At 40.9% G+C, this 20,650-nt stretch overlaps 1 protein-coding gene across 3 annotated transcripts; it reads left to right on the plus strand.

Moving 5' to 3' along the window:
* Window positions 1-443: 443 nt before the first annotated feature.
* Window positions 444-17,535, plus strand: SKP1 (S-phase kinase associated protein 1). Of its 3 annotated transcripts, none has more exons than XM_032628903.1 (6): window positions 444-600; window positions 3,344-3,440; window positions 9,252-9,325; window positions 13,427-13,570; window positions 15,858-15,998; window positions 16,638-17,535. In XM_032628903.1, exons 2-6 carry the CDS (start codon window positions 3,344-3,346, stop codon window positions 16,671-16,673), a joined length of 492 nt encoding a protein of 163 aa, XP_032484794.1. In that variant the 5' UTR covers window positions 444-600; the 3' UTR covers window positions 16,674-17,535. The 3 variants fall into 3 exon arrangements, with proteins under 3 accessions (XP_032484794.1, XP_032484796.1, XP_032484795.1); XM_032628905.1 differs by having other exon boundaries at window positions 478-2,759; XM_032628904.1 differs by lacking the exon at window positions 444-600 and adding an exon at window positions 2,755-2,904.
* The last annotated feature ends 3,115 nt before the right edge of the window (window positions 17,536-20,650 follow it).

Below are 20,650 nucleotides of genomic sequence, written 5' to 3' on the forward strand. Positions count from 1 at the left end.
ACACGCGGAAGAACACCTCTCCCCTCCCTCCCCTCCCCCCTCCTCCCCTCCCCCCCCCCCCCTCCTCCCCTCCCCCCTCCTCCCCTCCCCCCTCCTCCCCTCCCCCCTCCCCCTCCTCCCCCCTCCCCCTCCTCCCCCTTCCTCCTCCTCCTCCTGCGCTCGCGGCTTCCAGGCTTTTCAGGTCTGGGGTCTTTAGTTCAGCTTAGGACAGCCTCCGCCTGAAGGACCCTCGCAGGCCGTGAAGTACCACAGCCAGTCCTCCGTTCCCGCTTTGAGGAGACCGAGCCTAGCTTTCGAGGGAGGGGGTGAGAATCAAGGCCCGCCTTGCCTCGCCTTGCCTCGCCCCGCCCTGCCGCGTCTCCGCCTGGCCCGCCCGGCCTGCCTCCGCCTGTCGTCAGGCGATCTCGGCGGCCAGCCCCGCCGGCTCTGTGACGTTGACGGGCGCAAGGGTCCTCGGCGCCTGCGCCCGTTCATATATAGGTAGACGCCGCGCCGCTCCGCAGTGTTGGCCTCGTTCTCCGCTTTTCTGTGTTTTTTTTTTGCAGACGCCGCCCTGCTCTCCTCAGCCTCTGGCCCGCCATCTCCTTGAATCCTAACACTGTGAGTAGCCGCCGACGGAGCTGGGAGGGGCCGTGGCGCCGCGGGTTGCGAGCTGGTGGCAGCACCGCTGGTGCTTTGGCCCTGCTGGAGGCGGGAGGCACCTGGGCCTGGCCTTCCCTCAGGCTCTTTGGAACCCGTTGTCGGCCTTGTTCTCCCACCCCGCCCCTCGACTCGGCGAGGCCTCCTCTAGCCTCGCGTCTTCACGGCGCCCCGTGGGTGCCCGGGCGGGCGGGCGGGAGGGAGAAGGTGCGAGCCGAACCCGAGGTTAGGCCTTCTTTTCACGGGGCGACCGTCAGCCGTGGCGGAGCTCGACTGAGGGCCCAGGCTGGGGCCGGGGGCCTCGCTTGGCGTTGAGCCTGCCAGCCACTGGCACCCAGGGCGAGGGTGGCGGCGGGGCTTTTAATGGAGTTCCCGGGGCTGTCGTGAGCGTGGGCGTGTGTCCGTGTTTGTTGTTTTGGTGTCCGGAGGAAGCGTGGCGGTGGTAGTCCGGGAGCGCAGGATTCTTGGCACCCATCCTTTTCTCGCCCCTGTATCGAGCGTCGCTAGTCACCGGTCCTGGCTAACTGTGCTGGGTCCGAATCTTGGCAGAGAGCCGCCTGCTCCTTCGGAATATTTCTCTCCCATTACTTTGCCACAGCCTGGGCTTGCTGAAACCATTGTCGTAATAGCAGATGCCATAGTCATAGTGGTGTGGCTTTTAGGTGCTCTGAGTCCTAACTCGAGGTGCCTGGTTTTTGAAGGGGTAGGACATTCACCTGCTTCGGTTTACTTTTTAGTGGAGACTTCAAGTTTAGGTTTTGGGTCATGATTTTTTTCATCAGAGCGTTACAGTAGAATGTTTCTCTGTCATAGAGCAACGCAGATTTCACTCTACCCTCTAAAAAGAGGTGTCAGAATTTCGGGTCACTTAAAACAGGTTTTTTCCTTTATGGTGTTGATAGAACCCACTCAGAGTGATTTACAAGTACTGGAGCATAAGGAATTGAAGGAATGGTCTTGAAAGCATGTCAAACAAAATTTCACCCATCATTATACGAAAAATTTGCTCTGAATTCCAGCTGTATAACACTAAAAAAGTTGTCTTTGAGTACCAAGTTTAGCGTTACAAAGTGCATCGAATTACAGATTAACCGATGGTTTCTCTGCTGTTTATTAAGATCTCAGCTCCCATAGGAGTAACCTAATAGACGAATTTGACTATGACTAAGCAGATCTTGCTGTTTATCAAAAGTTATTTGAAATATGAAATGTTTGTCTTGCTTAAAAGTAATTTTATCAACTGTGTTGCCAGACTCTTGATTCTATAATGTTCACTCCAGTACTGTGGAACATAAAAAGATCATAGAATGTTTTGTAATTAAAAATTGAGCTCACGTTAAAATATTTCTTTTGGGGATACTTTTTGTTATTGCCTTGTCACAGAGAAGGTCCTCTGCTCTGGGTCTTTCTCCATGGAGCAGGACAACTGCATTATTGGCAAGTACTGAGCAACACGGAAAAGCAGACATATTTGTGAACTGTAAAATGAGATGTGATTCTCTCCACCCATGGATGGGTGAGAGCTGGATATTTCAATGGCTGATTTTAAAACAGCTTTACCTTTTTGCTTCCTTGCCTTAACAACTTGTTGTTTGGGAAATGGAGACAATTGTCTGGGGAAAGCGGAATGAATATTTTAGCTGATTTAATGGGTCTTAAGTCTTGGGACCTAAAAAGGTTCGATCAGTGTTTTAAATGCCAGATTCTATGTTTTTAAGTTATAACGACATCGCAGGATTATGATGGACCTTTAAAAAATCTATATTTGAAATTTAAAGAGGTTTTGAATTTTTACAGTCAGGTATTGTTGCCATTCCCCCCTCCCCTGCGCCACTCCCCCAAGAATCTGAATATGGTAATAAATTGCTGGCTTAGAAGCTTAGAACTTTTAATTTTAAAGAGGTGTTTTTTTGTTTTTATGTTTTGTTTTTTTTTGCCAAAACTCAAGTCTTTTGAAATTAATTGCTTAATTAACTTTTATGTAAGAGGTGTCTTTTTCCTAATGACTCATAATTAATCTGAGTTAATAAATACATTTTTGGCGCAAGTAATAGGTTATTACTATGAGGACTTTGGCAGGAGATCTCAAACTTGGACACCTGGACAGTCAGTAATGAAAGGTAAAAAGGACTCTGAAATTTACTAGGTTTACAACATGTGCTTATCCTTAAAATATTTTATTCTTTTGTGTATGGTCTTGCATTGATCCAAACATAAATAAGTATATCCTGATCTACTCTTTGGATTTGAACTCATTTTTCACTGGTAAGTCTCACTGTGGGAAAATTACTATCTTATCTGGGTAGCTTTGTTTATTTTGGGCTCACCTCCCTCAGGTTTGCAGGTGGAGTAGTCAGTGTTCAGTGAGAGCAGAAAGGCAGGCAAAGAGTAAGTCCATTTTAGATACATTTTGCATCAAAAATATAAAGTGTTAATTCTAAAACTTACATTAGTAATGAATTCAGTAGGGCAGGCTTTAAAAGCTTCTGTTCCTAGGAGTTATACTTTCACAAAATTTTTATAGAAACACTTGTGTGCTAGCCTGTGAATAATCACTTAGTGTTTTATAGGGTTATATACTATAGGTCCTTAGGGTTTTACGGTTAATAAGTTAGAAGGTGTCTAACAGACTGTAGTTTGAAATGTAGTTTGTATAGAAGTAATATCTCTTAAATTTCAAATTCAATATAATACCTTTTTTTAGATGCCTTCAATTAAGTTGCAGAGTTCTGATGGAGAGATATTTGAAGTTGATGTTGAAATTGCGAAACAATCTGTGACTATTAAGACCATGTTGGAAGGTAAGTTTATTAGAAAACGTGGGTCAGAGGAAAGGGAAAGAAATGAGTAGCTTGATATAACCTGTGAACATCAAATCTACAGAAGTAACAGTGTCAGAAAACTCTCAGGGGTATGAAGGGGTAAAGTTTACTTTTTTTTCTTTAAAGTATTAACTGCATTTCTTTTGGTACAGGTCAGTTTTTTCTGCATTTTCTGAATTACTGACTTTTTTCCCTTATTAGGTAGATAATACCATAAGCTAATACTGAAATGACTTCCAAGCCTCAGACAATGGCCCATTTCTCTTTCAAGTAAATTTGCGTTCGTAATTTCTAATGACAAAAGTAAAGCCTTTGGAAAAGAGATACCTTATATATGGTAGCTAAATAGAACACCTTGTTTCAACAGCCGGAGTAAGCTGAGTAGATTGTAAACTGAGTAGATGTCTGTTTCTTTCTTTTTTTTTTTTTTTAACCAAGTCTTCCTTTTTGTCTGTTTTGTCATTGCTCTGAAACTGCTGCAAAGCATGTATGCAGTGCATCAAAGGAGGAAGGCAAGAAAATAGGTCCTGAAATGTTCTGGAACTTTTACTAGTTAACATGGATCTCTCTCTCCTTTTTTTTTAATTAATTAATTACTTTTTGGCTCAGTTGGGTCTTCGTTGCTGCGCGCGGGCTTTCTCTGGTTGTGGCGAGTGGGGGCTACTTTTCCTTGTGGTGCGCGGGCTTCTCATTGCGGTGGCTTCTCTTGTTGCAGAGCACAGGCTCTCGGCGCACAGGCTTCAGAAGTCGTGGCTCGTGGGCTCTAGAGCGCAGGCTCAGTGGTTGTGGCGCACGGGCTTAGTTGCTCCGCGGCATGTGGGATCTTTCTGGACCAGGACTCAAACCCACGTTCCCTGCGTTGGCAGGCGGATTCTTAACCACTGCACCACAAGGGAAGCCCTGGCTCTCTAATAGTATTATCAGTGGGTTGGTAGACATTAATAGTATATGGAGACTTACAAATCAGTTTCTAGAATTGGTGGGAAAAAAACAGTAGTAATAAGAATGTTCTTCAGTACATTTGTCTCTATATCTGCAGGGGATTGGTTCCAGGACCCCCTATGGATACCAAAATCCATGGATACGCAAATAACTTACATAAAATGGTGTAGTATTTGCATATAACCTACATACATTCTCCCTTATACTTTATGTCTAGATATTTATACCTAATAACATCATAAATGCTGTGTAAATTCAAATTTTAGCTTTTTGGAACTTTCTGGAATTTAAAAATTTTTATTTTTTAATACTTTCTATCCATGGTTTGAATCCGAGGATGTGGGACCTGCAGATACGGAGGGCTGAGTGCATTCAAATATCAAAAGTTTTTGTTTATCTGTAGCTTATAGATATTTAATTAAAGAGTTGTATGCCAAGCATTAGCAGGAGATATAGTAGTCAGTGTTCAGTGAGAGCAGAAAGGCAGGCAAAGAATAAGTCCTGGTGCTGGTGAAAAGAAGGTAAGTGAGAAGTGGTCTTTGCTCTTGAAGGATTTATAAACTAGGCAGGGAGATAGACACCAAACAAGGCTAATGGTCACATGGTATAATTAGTGCATTAATAAAATTGTGCCAAGTGGGGTGCTATGGGAACTTGTTGGCTGATGTTATTCTTTAGGCTTGTGGAGAGAGTGCAGTGTGTAGTACTAGTGAGGTGATATTTCAAATCTAGTAAAATTAAGATGTTTTGGGAGATCATTCTGAGGTAAAGTAGACAGGATGTATTTTAAAAAAAATTGAGGTTTTTAGTTGGGGTTGTGATTGTGATACTTGTAGTTGATAGAGCTGAGCAACAAGTTTGAGGGGAATGGAAAGAAAATGACTTTGAGCTTGAACATGTTGTGTATGTTAGAGATTCTCTCAAAAGATCTTTGTAATAAGCTACTAGTCAGTTGAGTATGTGGATCTTGGTCCCTGAGTTGTAGGCTGCCGGGGATAGACTGACTTTGTATGGTGGGTTATAGGAGTATATATATATATATATATATAATATATCTGTGGAAGTAAATGAGCTTGGCAGGTAGCCATGTTGGGGCAGGATGGGCTGTTAAGAGTGAAGTCAGAAGTAGAGAATATGTGGAGTAGGAAGCCAAGGGAAAAGGGAGGCATTTTGAAGTGACCAGAGTGATTATCAGATTCATATACTACAGACTGGTCACTTAGGATTTCAGGGATAATAAGTTAGAAGACTTCTAACAGCAAGTATTAGGTGTGGTAGAGGCAGAAACTGAGCTGCAGGTTTGTCTTCTGTTTTCTAATAGAAAATAAAAGCTGAACATATTCTTTTCGGTTTTCTTTTTAGTTTTTTTCCTGGTTTCTAATAGAAAATAAAAGCTGAACATAAAGTTGTTTTGGGTAATTGACACCAGTTATATGGCACTTACAGTCCTGCACCCTGGTGACTTACATAGATTACTTTTATTAAGTTGTAAACCCCTTGGTACAACCCACAGTCACTGTTCATCAAGTACGTGTTGAATGAAGAACTATAGTATGGTCACTGATAAAAGAGTGAAAGTTATCCAGGTGTCCCTAAAGGCAGGTGAATAAGGCTTTATCTAGAAGATGTAGAAACTGATAACAAAATTGCTGCCTGAATACTTGCTTTATTTCGTCTTAGTTGGTGCCTGGCACACCAGTCTCTCCTGTGCTGCTTCAAAGAAGCATTTGCCAGTGTAGGAACATAGGACTGCTTGAAGGTTTTCTGCCAACTTTGATCACTGAAGCAAGTGGATGATAGACAGCAACAATTAAAATGTTTCTTTCCTTTCATAGCTTTGGGCATCAGAGGTGAATGGCTTTATCTTAAGTACCAGTGGTTTATATAGAATTCTAGCCTCTTGAAGACTGGAGTGTATTGAAATAAAATCTTCTAATCAGTGGACAATCAGAAGTGAAAATCTTGGCATGTGTACACATGGATTGACTCATTTCTTCAGGTCCAGGTTGTGGTATCAGGATACAGGTGTCTTTCAGAAGTCCTTGAAACTAAATAGCTTAAAGGAATGACTGTTGGTACTTGTGCATTTAGTCTAAAAGCAAAAACCATTTCAAATCCTCGGTTTAAATGCTGGAGAAGTGATCCTTTACAACTGTAAGGCCCTTATTTTTAATGTGACTTAAGCCTTCTTCCAAATAACATTTGTATCTAAACAAGCTGGTCTCTGTATTTCATTTCCTCTAATCTGTCCATTTCCCCAAACACATGTATTTTCCATAGTATAACTTCTTTTTCTCCCCTCTGAGTTAAAAATACTTCATACTAGTTCAAGAAAAGCATAAGTGGCTTGATCCAAATTGAAATATTGTCATTTTATAGTTTTACTCTCAGCAAAGATGGGATCAGGTAAAGGCATTGGTGGGGAGGAATAGAGGGGAGATGAGTGAATGTACCCATACAGGAAAATAGAATACTTTTTGAATATACTCTCATATTTACCACTCCACTGGAGAAGCTTGTTAAACTCATTGATCTCCATGTTGTCAAGTGCATTGTTTCATTTCTCATCTAGACTTATTGATAGCCTTTGACAGTAGATCAGTCCCTTCTGCATTTGGCTTTCAGGATACTTAATACTTAGCTCACTGACAACCTGTCTCCCCATCTTTAAAGCCTTCAGTTCCTGGGAGTTTGCTTAATCATTGTACCTCTTCACTGTATCAATACTCAGTCAGTCCCTCAGCTAGACTCATAGTGTTATAAATCATTTATACATCATTTCCCAAACTTACCTACAGTTCTATTCTCTTCTTTTGATTTTTAGACTTGCATATTTAACTTCTTGGTCAACCATTGAATATCTAATAGGTATCTCAAACTTATTAAACTAGAATTGTTTTCTTTTTTTAATTTATTTTTGGCTGCATTGGGTCTTTGTTGCTGCGTGCGAGCTTTCTCTAGTTGCAGCAGACGGGGGCTACTCTTCTTGTGGTGCACAGGCTTCTCATTGCAATGGCTTCTCGTTGCAGAGCACGGGCTCTAGGTGCGTGGGCTTCAGTAGTTGTGGCGCGCGGGCTCAGTAGTTGTGGCACATGGGCTTAGTTGCTCCGCGGCATGTGGGATCTTCCTGGACCAGGGCTTGAACCTGTGTTCCCTGCACCGGCAGGTGGATTCTTAACCACTGTGCCACTAAGGAAGTCCCCAAACTAGAATTCTTGATTCCCTGCCCTCTAAAACAAGTTCTCTGACAACTTTCCCCATATCAATTAGTGGCAACTCCAATGGCAGCTCCATCCGTCTGGTTCCTCGTGTTATAAGCCTTAGCTGTCGGTAACTCCTTTCACATTCTGCTTTCCATCTGTTGGCAAATCCTGTTGCCTCTCACTTCAAAATGCATACAGAATTGGACTATTTCTTCTTCCATAGCTATATACCTTGTACAAGCCACTTGTACTTGCCTGGGTCATTGCTAGCCTCATAATTGGTTTCCCTCTTTCCCCTCCTGCTCTCTGCTATCTCTTACCAATATAGTAGCCAAATTGCAGAAGGCCCTATTAGGGCCCTGTCTTCTCCTTTCAACCTGGCTAACTCTGCTCTTGTAACACTAGATTCCTTAGTGTTTTTAGGACACTATCAGAAGGCCTTTGCATTTGTCATTTCCTCTGCTTAGGTGTTCTCTCCTTTAGGATTTTAATTAAAATGTCATCTTCTCTGTGAGGCATCCTGAGCAACTCTATCTAAAGTTGCAACAGTTCCTCCCATCCTCCTGTATTCATTGCTGATTCTTCCCTGCCTAGCACAGCTATATATTAGGGACTCAAATGTATGCCTCAGCACTTAACCATGTCAACATAACTGGTGCTGTGCTGCAACCAGTATAGCAATGCAGTACTTTTGACCTCTGATCTTGGTACTTCTGTTACATAAGTGTCTTTGGCAGCTCTTTTTTAGTCCTGTAGAAACTGAAGGATGGACCCATTTGGTTTGAAAAATACTCTTATTTAGAATCTTTAAGTAACATACGGATTTTAAGTTTTCTCTTTGGAGCTCAGCAACCACTTTGATAGTCTAAAAGTTAGGACTTTTTATTAGAGAAACCTATATATTCAAAATTATAAGTAGTATGTATGTGATGAATAACACTAAAGGGTATATGTTGAAACTACGTCTCTCAACCCATGTTCTCATTAATTACCTTGGACATAATATTAACAATTCCTTGTATATCCTTTTGAAGATATTTTAAATATAAATATAAGTATATTCCCATTTTTATTCAGGTAACATTTATCTTTTATACTTGGCTTTTTAAAAACTTTAATCTTGAAATCATACCAGTATGTATGGAGCTGCCTGCCTTGTTTTCTGTCAGTGGCTGCACGATCTGTTGTGTGTGTCTGTGTGTGTATATATACATTTTTGGGCTTCAAATTTTAATAGATTGAGATTCTGTTACTTCTGCAATACCTCACATTGTTTTATTTTGCTAAGTGCAGTCCATTTAGAGTTTGGTATAAAGAGTAAGGGTAAGCGTCTAGCTTTAATTTTTTCCCAGGTGGTTGCCCAGTTATCTCAATCCCACTTATTAAATCACTTTTCCTCCTAATTAAGAAAACCCTTTTTATATAATCCTGTATTTGTCTTCTCACACATTTTTATATAGTTTTGGGTGGTTCATGGAGCTGTTGCTAGGAACCGCCAGTTTTAAATACTTTCAAGAGAACTATTCTTAGTAAAGTACTTTTTTTAGTCTTCCAGATAACATGTCTTACAAGTTACTTGTTTGAAACAGCCTGGTTGTTATAATGGGGCTAGAAAATAATGGCAACTCTCTTCTGGTTTACTTAGATTTGGGAATGGATGATGAAGGAGATGATGATCCAGTCCCCTTGCCAAATGTTAATGCAGCAATATTAAAAAAGGTAAGGTAGAAAAAAAAAAAAAAAAGGGTAAGGTAGCAACTATACCCTTTTTTATATATATATATATATATATATATATATATATATATGTATATGTATATACCCTTTTTCTCATTAACAATATCCTGGTGATATTTCTAATTGATATATAGATAGCTTCCTTAAAAACAATAACTATATAGTAAGATTATGACTAAGATATTTATTTTAGTTTAACCAGGCCCTTTGAATATTTAAGTTGTCTAGTCTTTTTCATTAACACATTTAAATTATTGAAATATAATGGTATGTGCTTAGCAAAAAGGGGAATTTTTTTGTATTGCTTGTCTACTGAATGGGTATGCCTTAAAAGGAGTTTGAGGGACTTCCCTGGTGGTCAGTGGTTAAGAATCCGCCTGCCAATGCAGGGGACACGGGTTCGAGCCCTGGTCCAGGAAGATCCCACATGCCACAGGGCAACTAAGCCCGTGCACCACAACTGCTGAGCCTGTGCTCTAGAGCTCGCGAGCCACAACTGCTGAGCTCACGCGCCTAGAGCGCATGCTCCGCAACAAGAGAAGCCCGCGCACCACAACAAAGAGTAGCCTCTGCTCGCCGCAAGTGGAGAAAGCCCACACACAGCGACGAAGACCCAATGTAGCCAAAAATGAAAATAATTTTAAAAAAAAGGAGTTTGAGAACAAGATATGTGCTTTTTTTGGTTTGTTTTTTTTTTTTTAGTTGATCACCTTACCCTGTGTCTAAGCATAAACAGTCCTCTACATATTATTATTTTTTTGGCTGCACTGTGCGCGGCTTGCAGGGATCTTAGTTCCCCGACCAGGGATTGAACCTGGGCCCATGGCAGTGAAAGCACCGAGTCCTAACCATTGGACCACCTGGGAATTCCCCAGCCCTCTACATTGAATAGGATTTTAGTGTTTCAGAGCATATGGCTCCTAATAGAGCCAGCTGTTTAACTGAATGCTCTTCTGAAGAAACAGCAGCCAGTTTCCACATTGCGGGGAAAACTGGCTAGGCTTAGAGATGGGAATGGTCGTTTCCAGTTGGCCCCTTCCTGAGGAATTTTCAGAGTCATTGACCATATACAGTTGCATTTTATGCTTTCTCTTGACCCTGGCATGAAATACAGCTGCATTGCATATTTTTCTATATTCTTACCATGATTGGCTATTACCAGTCTTTTTAATATCCCTAATCCGGGTAAAAAGCCCCTTGTAACCACTATTCTGTATTCTGTCTCTGTGACTTTGACTATACTGGGCTATCTTATAAAAAATGGGATCATAGGATATTCTTTTTTGTCTGGCTTATTTCGCTTAGCGTAGTGTTTTCAAGGTTCATCCATTTTGTAGTCTTAATAGGCTTTTTATAGGAGTTCTTTATGTAGTTTTTACCACTTTGCTTGTCTTAGGTCAATTCACAGCTCTATATTTTTATCTAGTTAGATGTCCTTTCTTTTTTTTTATTATTTTTTATTTATTTTTGGCTGCGTTGGGTCTTCGTTGCTGCATGTGGGCTTTCTCTAGTTGTGACGAGCAGGGGCTACTCTTCCTTGCCGTGCATGGGCTTCTCATTGCGGTGGCTTCTCTTGTTGCAGAGCACGGGCTCCAGGCAGGCAGGCTTCGGTAGTTGTGGCTCTCGGGCTCAGTAGTTGTGGCTCGCGGGCTTCAGTAGGTATGGCACACGGGCTCAGTAGTTTTGGCACGCGGGCTCTAGAGTGCAGGCTGAGTAGTTGTGGCACATGAGCTTAGTTGCTCTGCAGCATGTGGGATCCTCCCGTACCAGGGCTCGAACCCATGTCCCCTGTATTGGCAGGTGGATTCTCAACCACTGAGCCACCAGGGAAGCCCAGATCTCCTTTCTGACTTCAGGGTTTTGTGTTGCAAATTAACATTCTATCTTATGCTAATATAATATGCTTCTAAAAGGACTTTTACTTGCATTCATTCAAATTCCAGGCATTTTTTAGGTGCTGGAGGTACGGCAGTGAACTAAAGAGACAAGATCTGTTCTTAGGTAGTTTACATTCTGAAGGTGTGTGGGAAGCATACAACACAAATATGTCAGATGGAAAAGCTGTGGAGTATAAATGGGATGGTAGGGGGGAGTTGGCTATTTGTAAAATAAAGATGGTCAGGAAATGCCTTACTGTGAGAAGTGGATCTTTGAACAGAGACATGAATATGTGGGAGAAGAAAGCTCTGGGCAGTGGGAGTAAGTGCAGTGACCCTAAGATAAGAGCATGTCCTGTCTTTTGAGGTAAGGCAGGGAGGCTAGTGTGGTGGCTAGATCATAGTGAACAGGCAAAGAAGTAGAGGTTAGAGTTAATGGATTGTGTGATACAGGGCCACTTAGAATAATTTTTTTCCAATCTATTGCATTATTACTTATCAATATTTAAACTTAAGTATATTTACTGATTATATGACCCCCAAACTGTAAAAGTGTAAAGTAAAATTTCCCTTCCTTGTCTCTCCTCTGACCAGAAACTCCCATCAGCATTAATTTCTTACATAGCCTTTTTTTTTTTAAAGCTTTTAAAAAAATTTTTTTTTATTTAGTTTTGGCTGTGTTGGGTCTTCGTTGCAGTGTGCAGGCTTCTCATTGTGGAGGCTTCTCTTTTTGTGGAGCACGGGCTCTAGGCGTGCGGGCTTCAGTAGTTGTGGCATGCGGGCTCTCGAGTACAGGCTCAGTAGTTGTGGCGCACCAGCTTAGTTGCTCCGCGGCATGTGGGATCTTCCTGGACCGGGGCACAAACCCGTGTTCCCCGCATCGGCAGGCGGACTCTCAACCACTGCGCCACCAGGGAAGCCCTGGTTTCTTTCTTATACTACTGAAATACTTCTTTTTTTTTTTTTTTTTTTTTTTTTTTTTGCGGTACGCGGGCCTCTCACTGATGTGGCTTCTCCGGTTGTGGAGCACAGGCTCCAGACCTGCAGGCCTAGTGACCATGGCTCACGGGCCTATCCACTCCGCGACATGTGGGATCTTCCCGGACCGGGGCACGAACCCGTGTCCCCTGCATTGGCAGGCGAACTGTCAACCACTGCACCACCAGGGCAGCCCTGGAATACTTCTTAAAAAGCTATTTAATTAAAGCCCTTTATGCTTGGCTTTTTCTTCTAGAAGTAGTTCTTTCCCTTTTTTTGTATCCTTATAGTATAATTTCTCAATTCTCCCATTTTCTCTCAGCATTGTTTATTCCCCCAACATTATAATATTAAAAAAAAAAGTTAAATCATACAGAAAAGTTAAATTATACAGCAAACACCCATTTTCCTACCACCTAGATTCTGTAACTTAACACTTTCAGTGTAGATTGTGGTCTACATGATGGTGCACGGTCTAGCTAATCAGCTTCTGGAAACTTTAATGTGTTCATTCCATTACTAAGGGAACTTTGGACTTTTCCTGCATTGTTCTTATACTGGGTAGTGTTGTGCATGTGTCTAGGGTGTTTAGAATTGCTTGGTGATAGTGTATGCACATATTCAGCTTCCCTAGGTACTCCTAGGTTACTTTTCAAAGGGATTATACCAGTTTACACTCTATAGTAGAAACGTTCATGTTATCCTCACACTGTTGCCAATGATTAGTATCGACATCTTGATTTTTATTTATCTTTTGGGGGTACAGTCTAAAGTAGTATCTGTAGTGATAATTTTGCATTTAATGAGGCTGAGCATTTCCTCCTTTTAGACTATTCATATTCAGATATATTTTGTAAATTGCCTGTTCATATCTTTAGCCCATTTCTGTGTAGAGATTGTTAAGATTTTATATTTTATAAGGTAATCCATTGCTGGCATGTATGTGTTGCAGGTATTTCCCAGTCATTGTCCTGTCTGACTTAATGTGTTTTTTTGCACAGGAGCTTTTTAGTATGGTCAAGTATAGTAATCTGTCTTCATGGTTTGCTGTTATCTAAGATTTTCCATGAACTCTAGGGTTGTGCTTTTCAAGCTGGGCTACTAACTTTACTGTTCAAGTTGACTTACAGTTAGTTCTTAGCCCCGTGTAGGAATAACCTTGCCCCAGCAGTGGAACGAAGTACCTTGTTATAAAGTGCCATATAGGAATGAACTTCTGTTGTTGTAGGTCATTCAGTGGTGCACCCACCACAAGGATGATCCTCCTCCGCCTGAAGATGATGAGAACAAAGAAAAGCGAACAGATGATATCCCTGTTTGGGATCAAGAATTCCTGAAAGTTGACCAAGGAACACTTTTTGAGCTTATACTGGTATGTTTTTAATGCATAGTATAAGATATTTCTAGTCCATACCTTTAGCACTCTTCATAGAGTTAAATTTGTTAAATTCATTGATACTGAATTTTAACTCTAAACTCTGCAATGCTATATTTAAATCCATGTATCAATAACCACGTTAAATGTAAACAGTCTATAAACACCACAATTAAAGGTTAGAGGTCATCACATTGGATAGAAAAGAGTTAGCTATTCTGTCTACAAAAAACTCACTTTAAATATAAAGACACAATTAGGTTTAAAGGGTGGAATAAGATAATATTATGCTAACAATAATAACCAAAAGAAAACTGGAGTGACTATATTAAAGTACATTTCAGAGCGAAGAATATTATCAGGATTAAAGAGGGTCATTGCATAATGATAAAGTGGTCTGTTCATTATTACGAGGACATAAGAATGCTCAATGTTTTTCTACCTAAAAGCAGAACTTCCAGAAAGTGAAGCAAAAACCAATAGAACTCTAAAGGTTAAGTAGGCAAATCCACAATCATAGTTAGAGATTTCAAAACCTGTCTCTAAATAATTGATAAAACAAGTAGACAGAGAATCATAAGGATGTAGAAGACTAATGACAGCAGAATTCATATTCTTTTCAAGTGTATACTTCCAAGATAGACATGTTGTGGGCCTTAAAACAAGTCACAGGGGAACTTCCCTGGTGGTCCAGTGGTTAAGATTCCTGCACTTCCATTGCAGGGGGTGTGGGTTCAATATCTGGTTGGGGAACTAAGATCCCACATGCTGTGTGGCACGGCCAAAGCACAACAAAACAAACAAGTCTCATTTGAAAGGATTCAAGTCACACAAAATATGTTTTCTAATCACAGTGGAATGAAATGAGAAATCAGTAACAGAATGCTATCTGGAAAATCTGCAAATATTTGAAAACTAAGTAACACATTTCTTAGTAATCAAGAATGATTACTGAAGAATGAGTCAATGAAGAAATCACAAGAAAAGTTAGTATTTTAAACTGAATGGAAATGAAACACAACATACGAAAATCTGCGATATTAAGCTAAAGTAGCATTTAGAGGGCAATTGATAGCCCTAAACACCTATATTAGAAAAGAAAGGGGCTTCCCTGGTGGCACAGTGGTTAAGAATCCGCCTGCCAATGCAGGGAACATGGGTTTGATCCCTGGTCCGGGAAGATCCCACATGCCGCAGAGCAACTAAGCCCATGCACCACAACTACTGAGCCTGTGCTCTGCAGCCCGTGAGCCACAACTACTGAGCACTCGTGCCACAGCTACTGAAGCCCACGTGCCTAGAGCCTGTGCTCGGTAACAAGAGAAGCCACCACAATGAGAAGCCCATGCACTGCAACGAAGAGTAGCTCCCACTTGCCGCAACTAGAGAAAGCCCACGTGTAGCAGCAAAGACCCAATGCAGCCAAAAATAAAATAAATAAATAAATATATTAAAAAAAAAGAAAGAAAAGAAAAGTTTCAAATCAGCAGTCTAAGCTTTTTTTTCTTTTTTTTTGTGGCACGTGGGCCTCTCACTGTTGCGGCCTCTCCCGCCATGGAGCACGCGCGCTCCCAGCGGCCCCGGCCCACGGGCCCAGCCGCTCCGCGGCATGTGGGGTCCTCCTGGTCCGGGGCACAAACCCGTGTCCCCTGCATTGGCAGGCGGACTCCTAACCACTGCGCCACCAGGGAAGCCCAGCAGTCTAAGCTTTTACTTTAAGAAACTAATGAAAGATGAATTTCATCCCAAAGAAAGGGAGTAGTAAAGGTAAGAGCAGAAATCAGTAAAATAGAAAACAGGAAAACAATAGAGAAAATCAAAGAAACCAAAAGTTCAATCAGAAGGTCAGTAAAATGTAATGCTATAACTGGTTATGGGATCTTAGTTCCCCGACCAGGGATTGAACCTGGGCCCTTGGCAGTGAGATCGTAGAGTCCTAACCACTGGACCACCAGGAAAATCACTGAATTCTTTAAATATTTTTGTCAAACACAAACTTGTGTTTGTGTGTGTGCACGCGTACACAACTGCCAGTAGTGGCCATTCTTTGACATTTGAGGTAGTGTAGTTTGCTGAATGTAGTGCAAGGACTCAATATTACAGAGGTATAACAAAGAATGGGACATACAATAATCTTTCACAGAAGAATTTGTCTGATTTATTTATTCATTTAATTTCTTAACTAGTATTGTAAGCTAAGTTAGATATGGATTGTTAGTCACTGATTCTGGATTTAATTTAAAGCATCAAGTATACTTTAATGAAAACAACAATTACTTTACAGGCAGCAAACTACTTAGACATCAAAGGTCTGCTTGATGTTACCTGCAAGACTGTTGCCAATATGATCAAGGGGAAAACTCCTGAGGAGATTCGAAAGACATTCAATATCAAAAATGATTTTACTGAAGAAGAGGAAGCCCAGGTAGGTGGCTAACAGCTTGTTCTTGATCAAATGCTTTTCAAGAGAGACTGAAACCCATAGCATGCTAGGAAAAGAGGTATTTATATCAAGGAGTCTTGACTTGAGGGAAAATAGGTGCCTTCTGTATGCTAAAAATATTCTGGTCTGCCTCTTAGTCTAAGCACTTAGATGATACTGTTCTTTTATAAGCATAAGAACAATTAGTTTTCATCCAAAGGTGCTGTTTGATATTTGTTCCTTAGCAGTTACTAGTTTTGGCACCTGGGACCTTACATGTAAGCCATCAATATTTGACTTCAGAAGAGCAGGCCCTATGGATTATGTGCCAGGATACTTCAGAGCAACTTAGTGAATGGGGAAGAAATTAATAGATCAGAATGATTTTGTTGATGCAGGTCATCTCTGGTGACTAAAGCTGTAATTGCCCATTGTCTTTGCTTTTCTTGATAATTTCAGCAGGGCACAATAAAAAACTGGGGAGGGAAAGAATGGTAACCTGGAAGCGTACTGTTAACTGGGTTTTTCCGGTTTTCCATCTATTTCTTTCTGACCCACCTCACAGGCTATTGATGAATCACTAGATAGTAGTCTTAGAAAAGACTACTTAAGGTACTTCCTTATATCTGTCTCTTCTTCTAGGTACGCAAAGAGAACCAGTGGTGTGAGGAGAAGTGAAATTTTGTGTCTGATGCTGTAACACTGTAAGGATTGTTCCAAATACTAGTTGCACTGCTTTGTTTATAATTGTTAATATTAGAAAAACAGTCCACAAATGCAGCAGCAAATCAGTTGTATTAGCAGAATGTTGTCCTCATTGCATGTGTAGTTTCAGTACAGATTGCAAACTTATGGCTCAGTTTCTTCTAGTATGATCAAAAGTTCTTTATTCTTTGCTCTGAATAAAATTAAACTGTGGGTTCTCTATAGAAAGTGGCATTTTGGGCTTTCCCTCTTTTTGTAAAGCAATTTATGCCTAGTTTATTGTCCAGTTAACTTTAGTTTAGTGACTTTTAAAAGTTGGCATTGTAAATAAAACAACTTGCAAAAAAATTTCTGAAATAGAATTAACAACGTATTATCTTTTATTCATGAGTTGGAAACTGGAAAAAGGCTAATTGAGGTAAATGTTACCAGAGTGGGGTTATCAGAATGTCTTCCAGCTTCGTGGAGTCCACTGGTATTGATTAACCTGTATGTAGCAGGGCTCCCTTAATTGGATCTGAGGACTTATTTTTGCATTTTTAATCCTCTCAGCTTTGAATATGTTGGCTAGAGGCTCATTTACCACTCAGTTTGTGGTTTGGGAGGAAACAGAATTAGACAGTTTGCTGGCTTTTCTATTAAAAGAGACACTTAACCCATGTGGTGTGTCATCGTTTTATAATCAGTAATCCTATGTGGGGAAAACCATAAACACTACTTGCATGTAAAAAATAATTTAACCTTTAATGTTAAAATGTATGGCGTTACCCAGAAAGCATCAGTCATGAATGCAAGATACTTTCAATAAAAAGTAAGTTACGTGGTAGGTAGTAAATGGTTTGCTTTTTGTGTATTTAAATGTTTCTCTTCACTTAATATTAAAAGTTAAGTTTACGTATGGTTGTTCAGTTGGAAAAGACTTGCAGGCAGTTCATGTCCTAGCTCACTGGAGGCTGCAACATAACAATAAGGTTCTGGTAGACTCTGTTCTAATTGTCTTCTAATTTTTTTTCTTTCCTCCTTGTGTTCCCTTTTTACTTACCTTCCCAGTTAGAATTAACTATATTCACATGTAGTCTTAATGTGTTCTCTTCATGTTTACTGTGAGCTCTTCTGGCTCAGATTATTACTTGACAGTAGTTTGCTTTTACTTTGACTCTTATTTGTCCCAAATCTACCTTTATAATAAAGTGTGCTGTCTCACATAAATCCCCATTTGTTGTCTGTACCAGAGATAGCAAACTACAGCCTGTGTGTGGGTGAAATCTAGCCTACAACCTGTTTTTGCAGTCTGTGAGTTAAAAATGGTTTTTACATTTTTAAAGGATTGTTAAAAAATAGACACACAAAGAGTGTATTTGACCAAAAAGCCTAAAATATTTACTCTGGCTCTTCACAGAAAAAGATTGCAAACCCTTCGACTACTTCTGAATCCCTGATTCCCTTTACTCAGGAAGTAAGCTTGTTTTTCCATTTGTTCTGGTTTTAGTGGGGAAGGTAGCAGCATTCACTCCTAGCTGGAGTGTCTCTTTTCTGCTATTTCCCAATGGTCAACTCTTGCCAAAAGTTTAACTACCTCAAGTATATCCCTAGCAATATCATAACAAACAAATCTTTCCTAAAAGTTCAGGATTGTTAGCATATGCTCTATTTAGTTTGGAAAGGAAGTATCAGCTTATAGGAAGCGGGAGCCTATTATTATTAGCTGTTGATCTGTAACCTCCAAGAATTGTTACAATTACAGGACTAAATATCATCACTACCCATATTTAAAGGATACTGGGATCTTTCTGAATATGTAAGATTGAGTGGACAGACAATATAGTAGTTTAAAATTTTGTTCTCTTCTTGACTTTCTGTAGACCTTGGCCCTTGTCTTTAAACAAACAAAAAATCCTGATAATCTGAAACTCTCATGTTTAATAGAAATCTGACAGCTCATCCAAGAGAAAATAGGCAATTTGTGGACATTATATACACAAATAAATCATAGGCATATTAAGAGGCCCTTCAAACTGGCTGTAACACTTTCCTACCCTTTTCCCTCTTCCCTGTTATATTCTATTTCTTTAATATGTCTACCAAGAGTTTTCTAGGTTCTCACCTTGTCCAAGGAAAGTGAGTGGCCCTTTCCCATTATCCATAATAGCAAACCTGTCTTCAAAGACACACTCTCTCCTGTCTGCCCTCTCATTTCCCAGTTATTCTGAGCTAATGCTGTAGCATGAAGTCAAACTGAGGCTGGAGTCCTGCCTCTGCCTCTTAGTGCCTACCTCGTCTTGGGTAAGTTGGAAATCGTAGCTACCTGCAGTGTGGTGCTCTTGGTGGTGAAGACTCCTCTGTGACAGTCCTTTGGCTTCTCAGCTTTTCATTGATTCTCTGGGTCACTTGTGATCGAAAGTAAACCAGCCGCCTTCTGAATGTTAGCTTATTACTTTCTCCCTAACATTGTCACGGATTAAGGATGTGTGCTCTCAAACAGTTTCTAATAATTCTTAACCTCTTTTGAGGTGCTGTTATATTTTATTAGCTCACCTTCATAAATCTACTTTTAATATACAAAGTAGATATTGCTTTACAGTTTTTATATTTTTCCAAAGATTCACAGGCATCCCTTTAGGTTACAGATCCCTGAAGTGGCATTATAGCTGTGATTTATTCTACAACTGTTTGAACACATCAGCTGCTGGAATTGATCAAGCAAGATCTATATTGTAATTTGGTAGACTGCTAGGACTGCAGCTCTGTAACATGGTGTCATGGTAATTCTGAGCTTAGTCTGGAACTAGCTGGAGAAGGAGGAGAGTAGCAGTGAGTCACTATAGGCACATGACTCAGGGCAGGCAGATACTCCAAACCACGTGATTTTTTTTTTTTTTTTTTTTTGTGGCTGCGTTGGGTCTTCGTTGCATTGTGCGAGCTTTCTCTGGTTTGCAGCTTGCGGGGCTACTCCTTTTTGTGGTGCGTGGGCTTCTTCCTTGTGGTGGCTTCTCTTGTTGCGGAGCACGGGCTCTAGGCACGCGTGCTTCAGTAGTTGTGGCGCGCGGGCTCTAGAGCACGGGCTCAGTAGTTGTGGTGCATGGGCTTGGTTGCTCCACGGCATGTGGGATCTTCCCGGACCAGGGATTGAACCCGTTTCCTCTGCATTGGCAGGCGGATTCTTATCTACTGTGCCACCGGGGAAGTCCTGCCCAGGCTCTTAATACGGCAGTTTGAACAGGGGAGAACAAAGTGGTTTCCCCAGGGAAAGAGAGCAGCAGACCCTTTGATCTGAGCACAGCCTTTACCTTATCCACATCCATCAGAATCTCATCTTTCAAAGCTTAACTTTTGGTTGCCACCAGTTCCATTTGAAGATGTTTCTGATTATTTTTATAAAGCTCAGTATACATTGAAATGTGAAGGTACCAAATAAATGTTCTCCTATGAGTTGCTTGTGCTTTAAAAAGGTGATAATCTTCAATTGTTTGGATTTGTATGAAAACCAGGAGGGAATAAGGGAGAAGATTGCAAGTAAAGGGTAAGCACATGAAATGGTTAAATCCCTGAAGTGTAGCTCCTGGCTTCTTTGTAGGAAGTATGAGACGTGGTTGCCTTCTTAGGAGATTTTGGTGTAGCTTAGGAGGCAGAGATAAATACTGCTGGGAGGAAATGAATAATAAAAATGTTCTGAGACAGAACATTAGTGAGCAAATTGGGGCTGCAGAGCTGGAAGGGTCTAGGAAAGGTTCCATGAAGAACTTGGTTTCAGAGGTCAAGTTGGATTTGGTTGGGGTGGAGGGATGCCAAGGTGAGGGAGAAAGCAGTGTGCTCAGTCTGGAACTAGTAGCAGAAGTTGGGTGTCATTAGGCCTGCTAGAGAATATAATCTGGAAAGAGATATTAAAGCTGGATTGGTGAAAGAATTTTGGTGACATTGTAGGAAGAGTATTCATCAGACTCATGTTAGGC

Source organism: Phocoena sinus, chromosome 3 (assembly GCF_008692025.1).
Source record: "Phocoena sinus isolate mPhoSin1 chromosome 3, mPhoSin1.pri, whole genome shotgun sequence".
In the NCBI taxonomy this organism is placed as follows: domain Eukaryota; kingdom Metazoa; phylum Chordata; class Mammalia; order Artiodactyla; family Phocoenidae; genus Phocoena; species Phocoena sinus.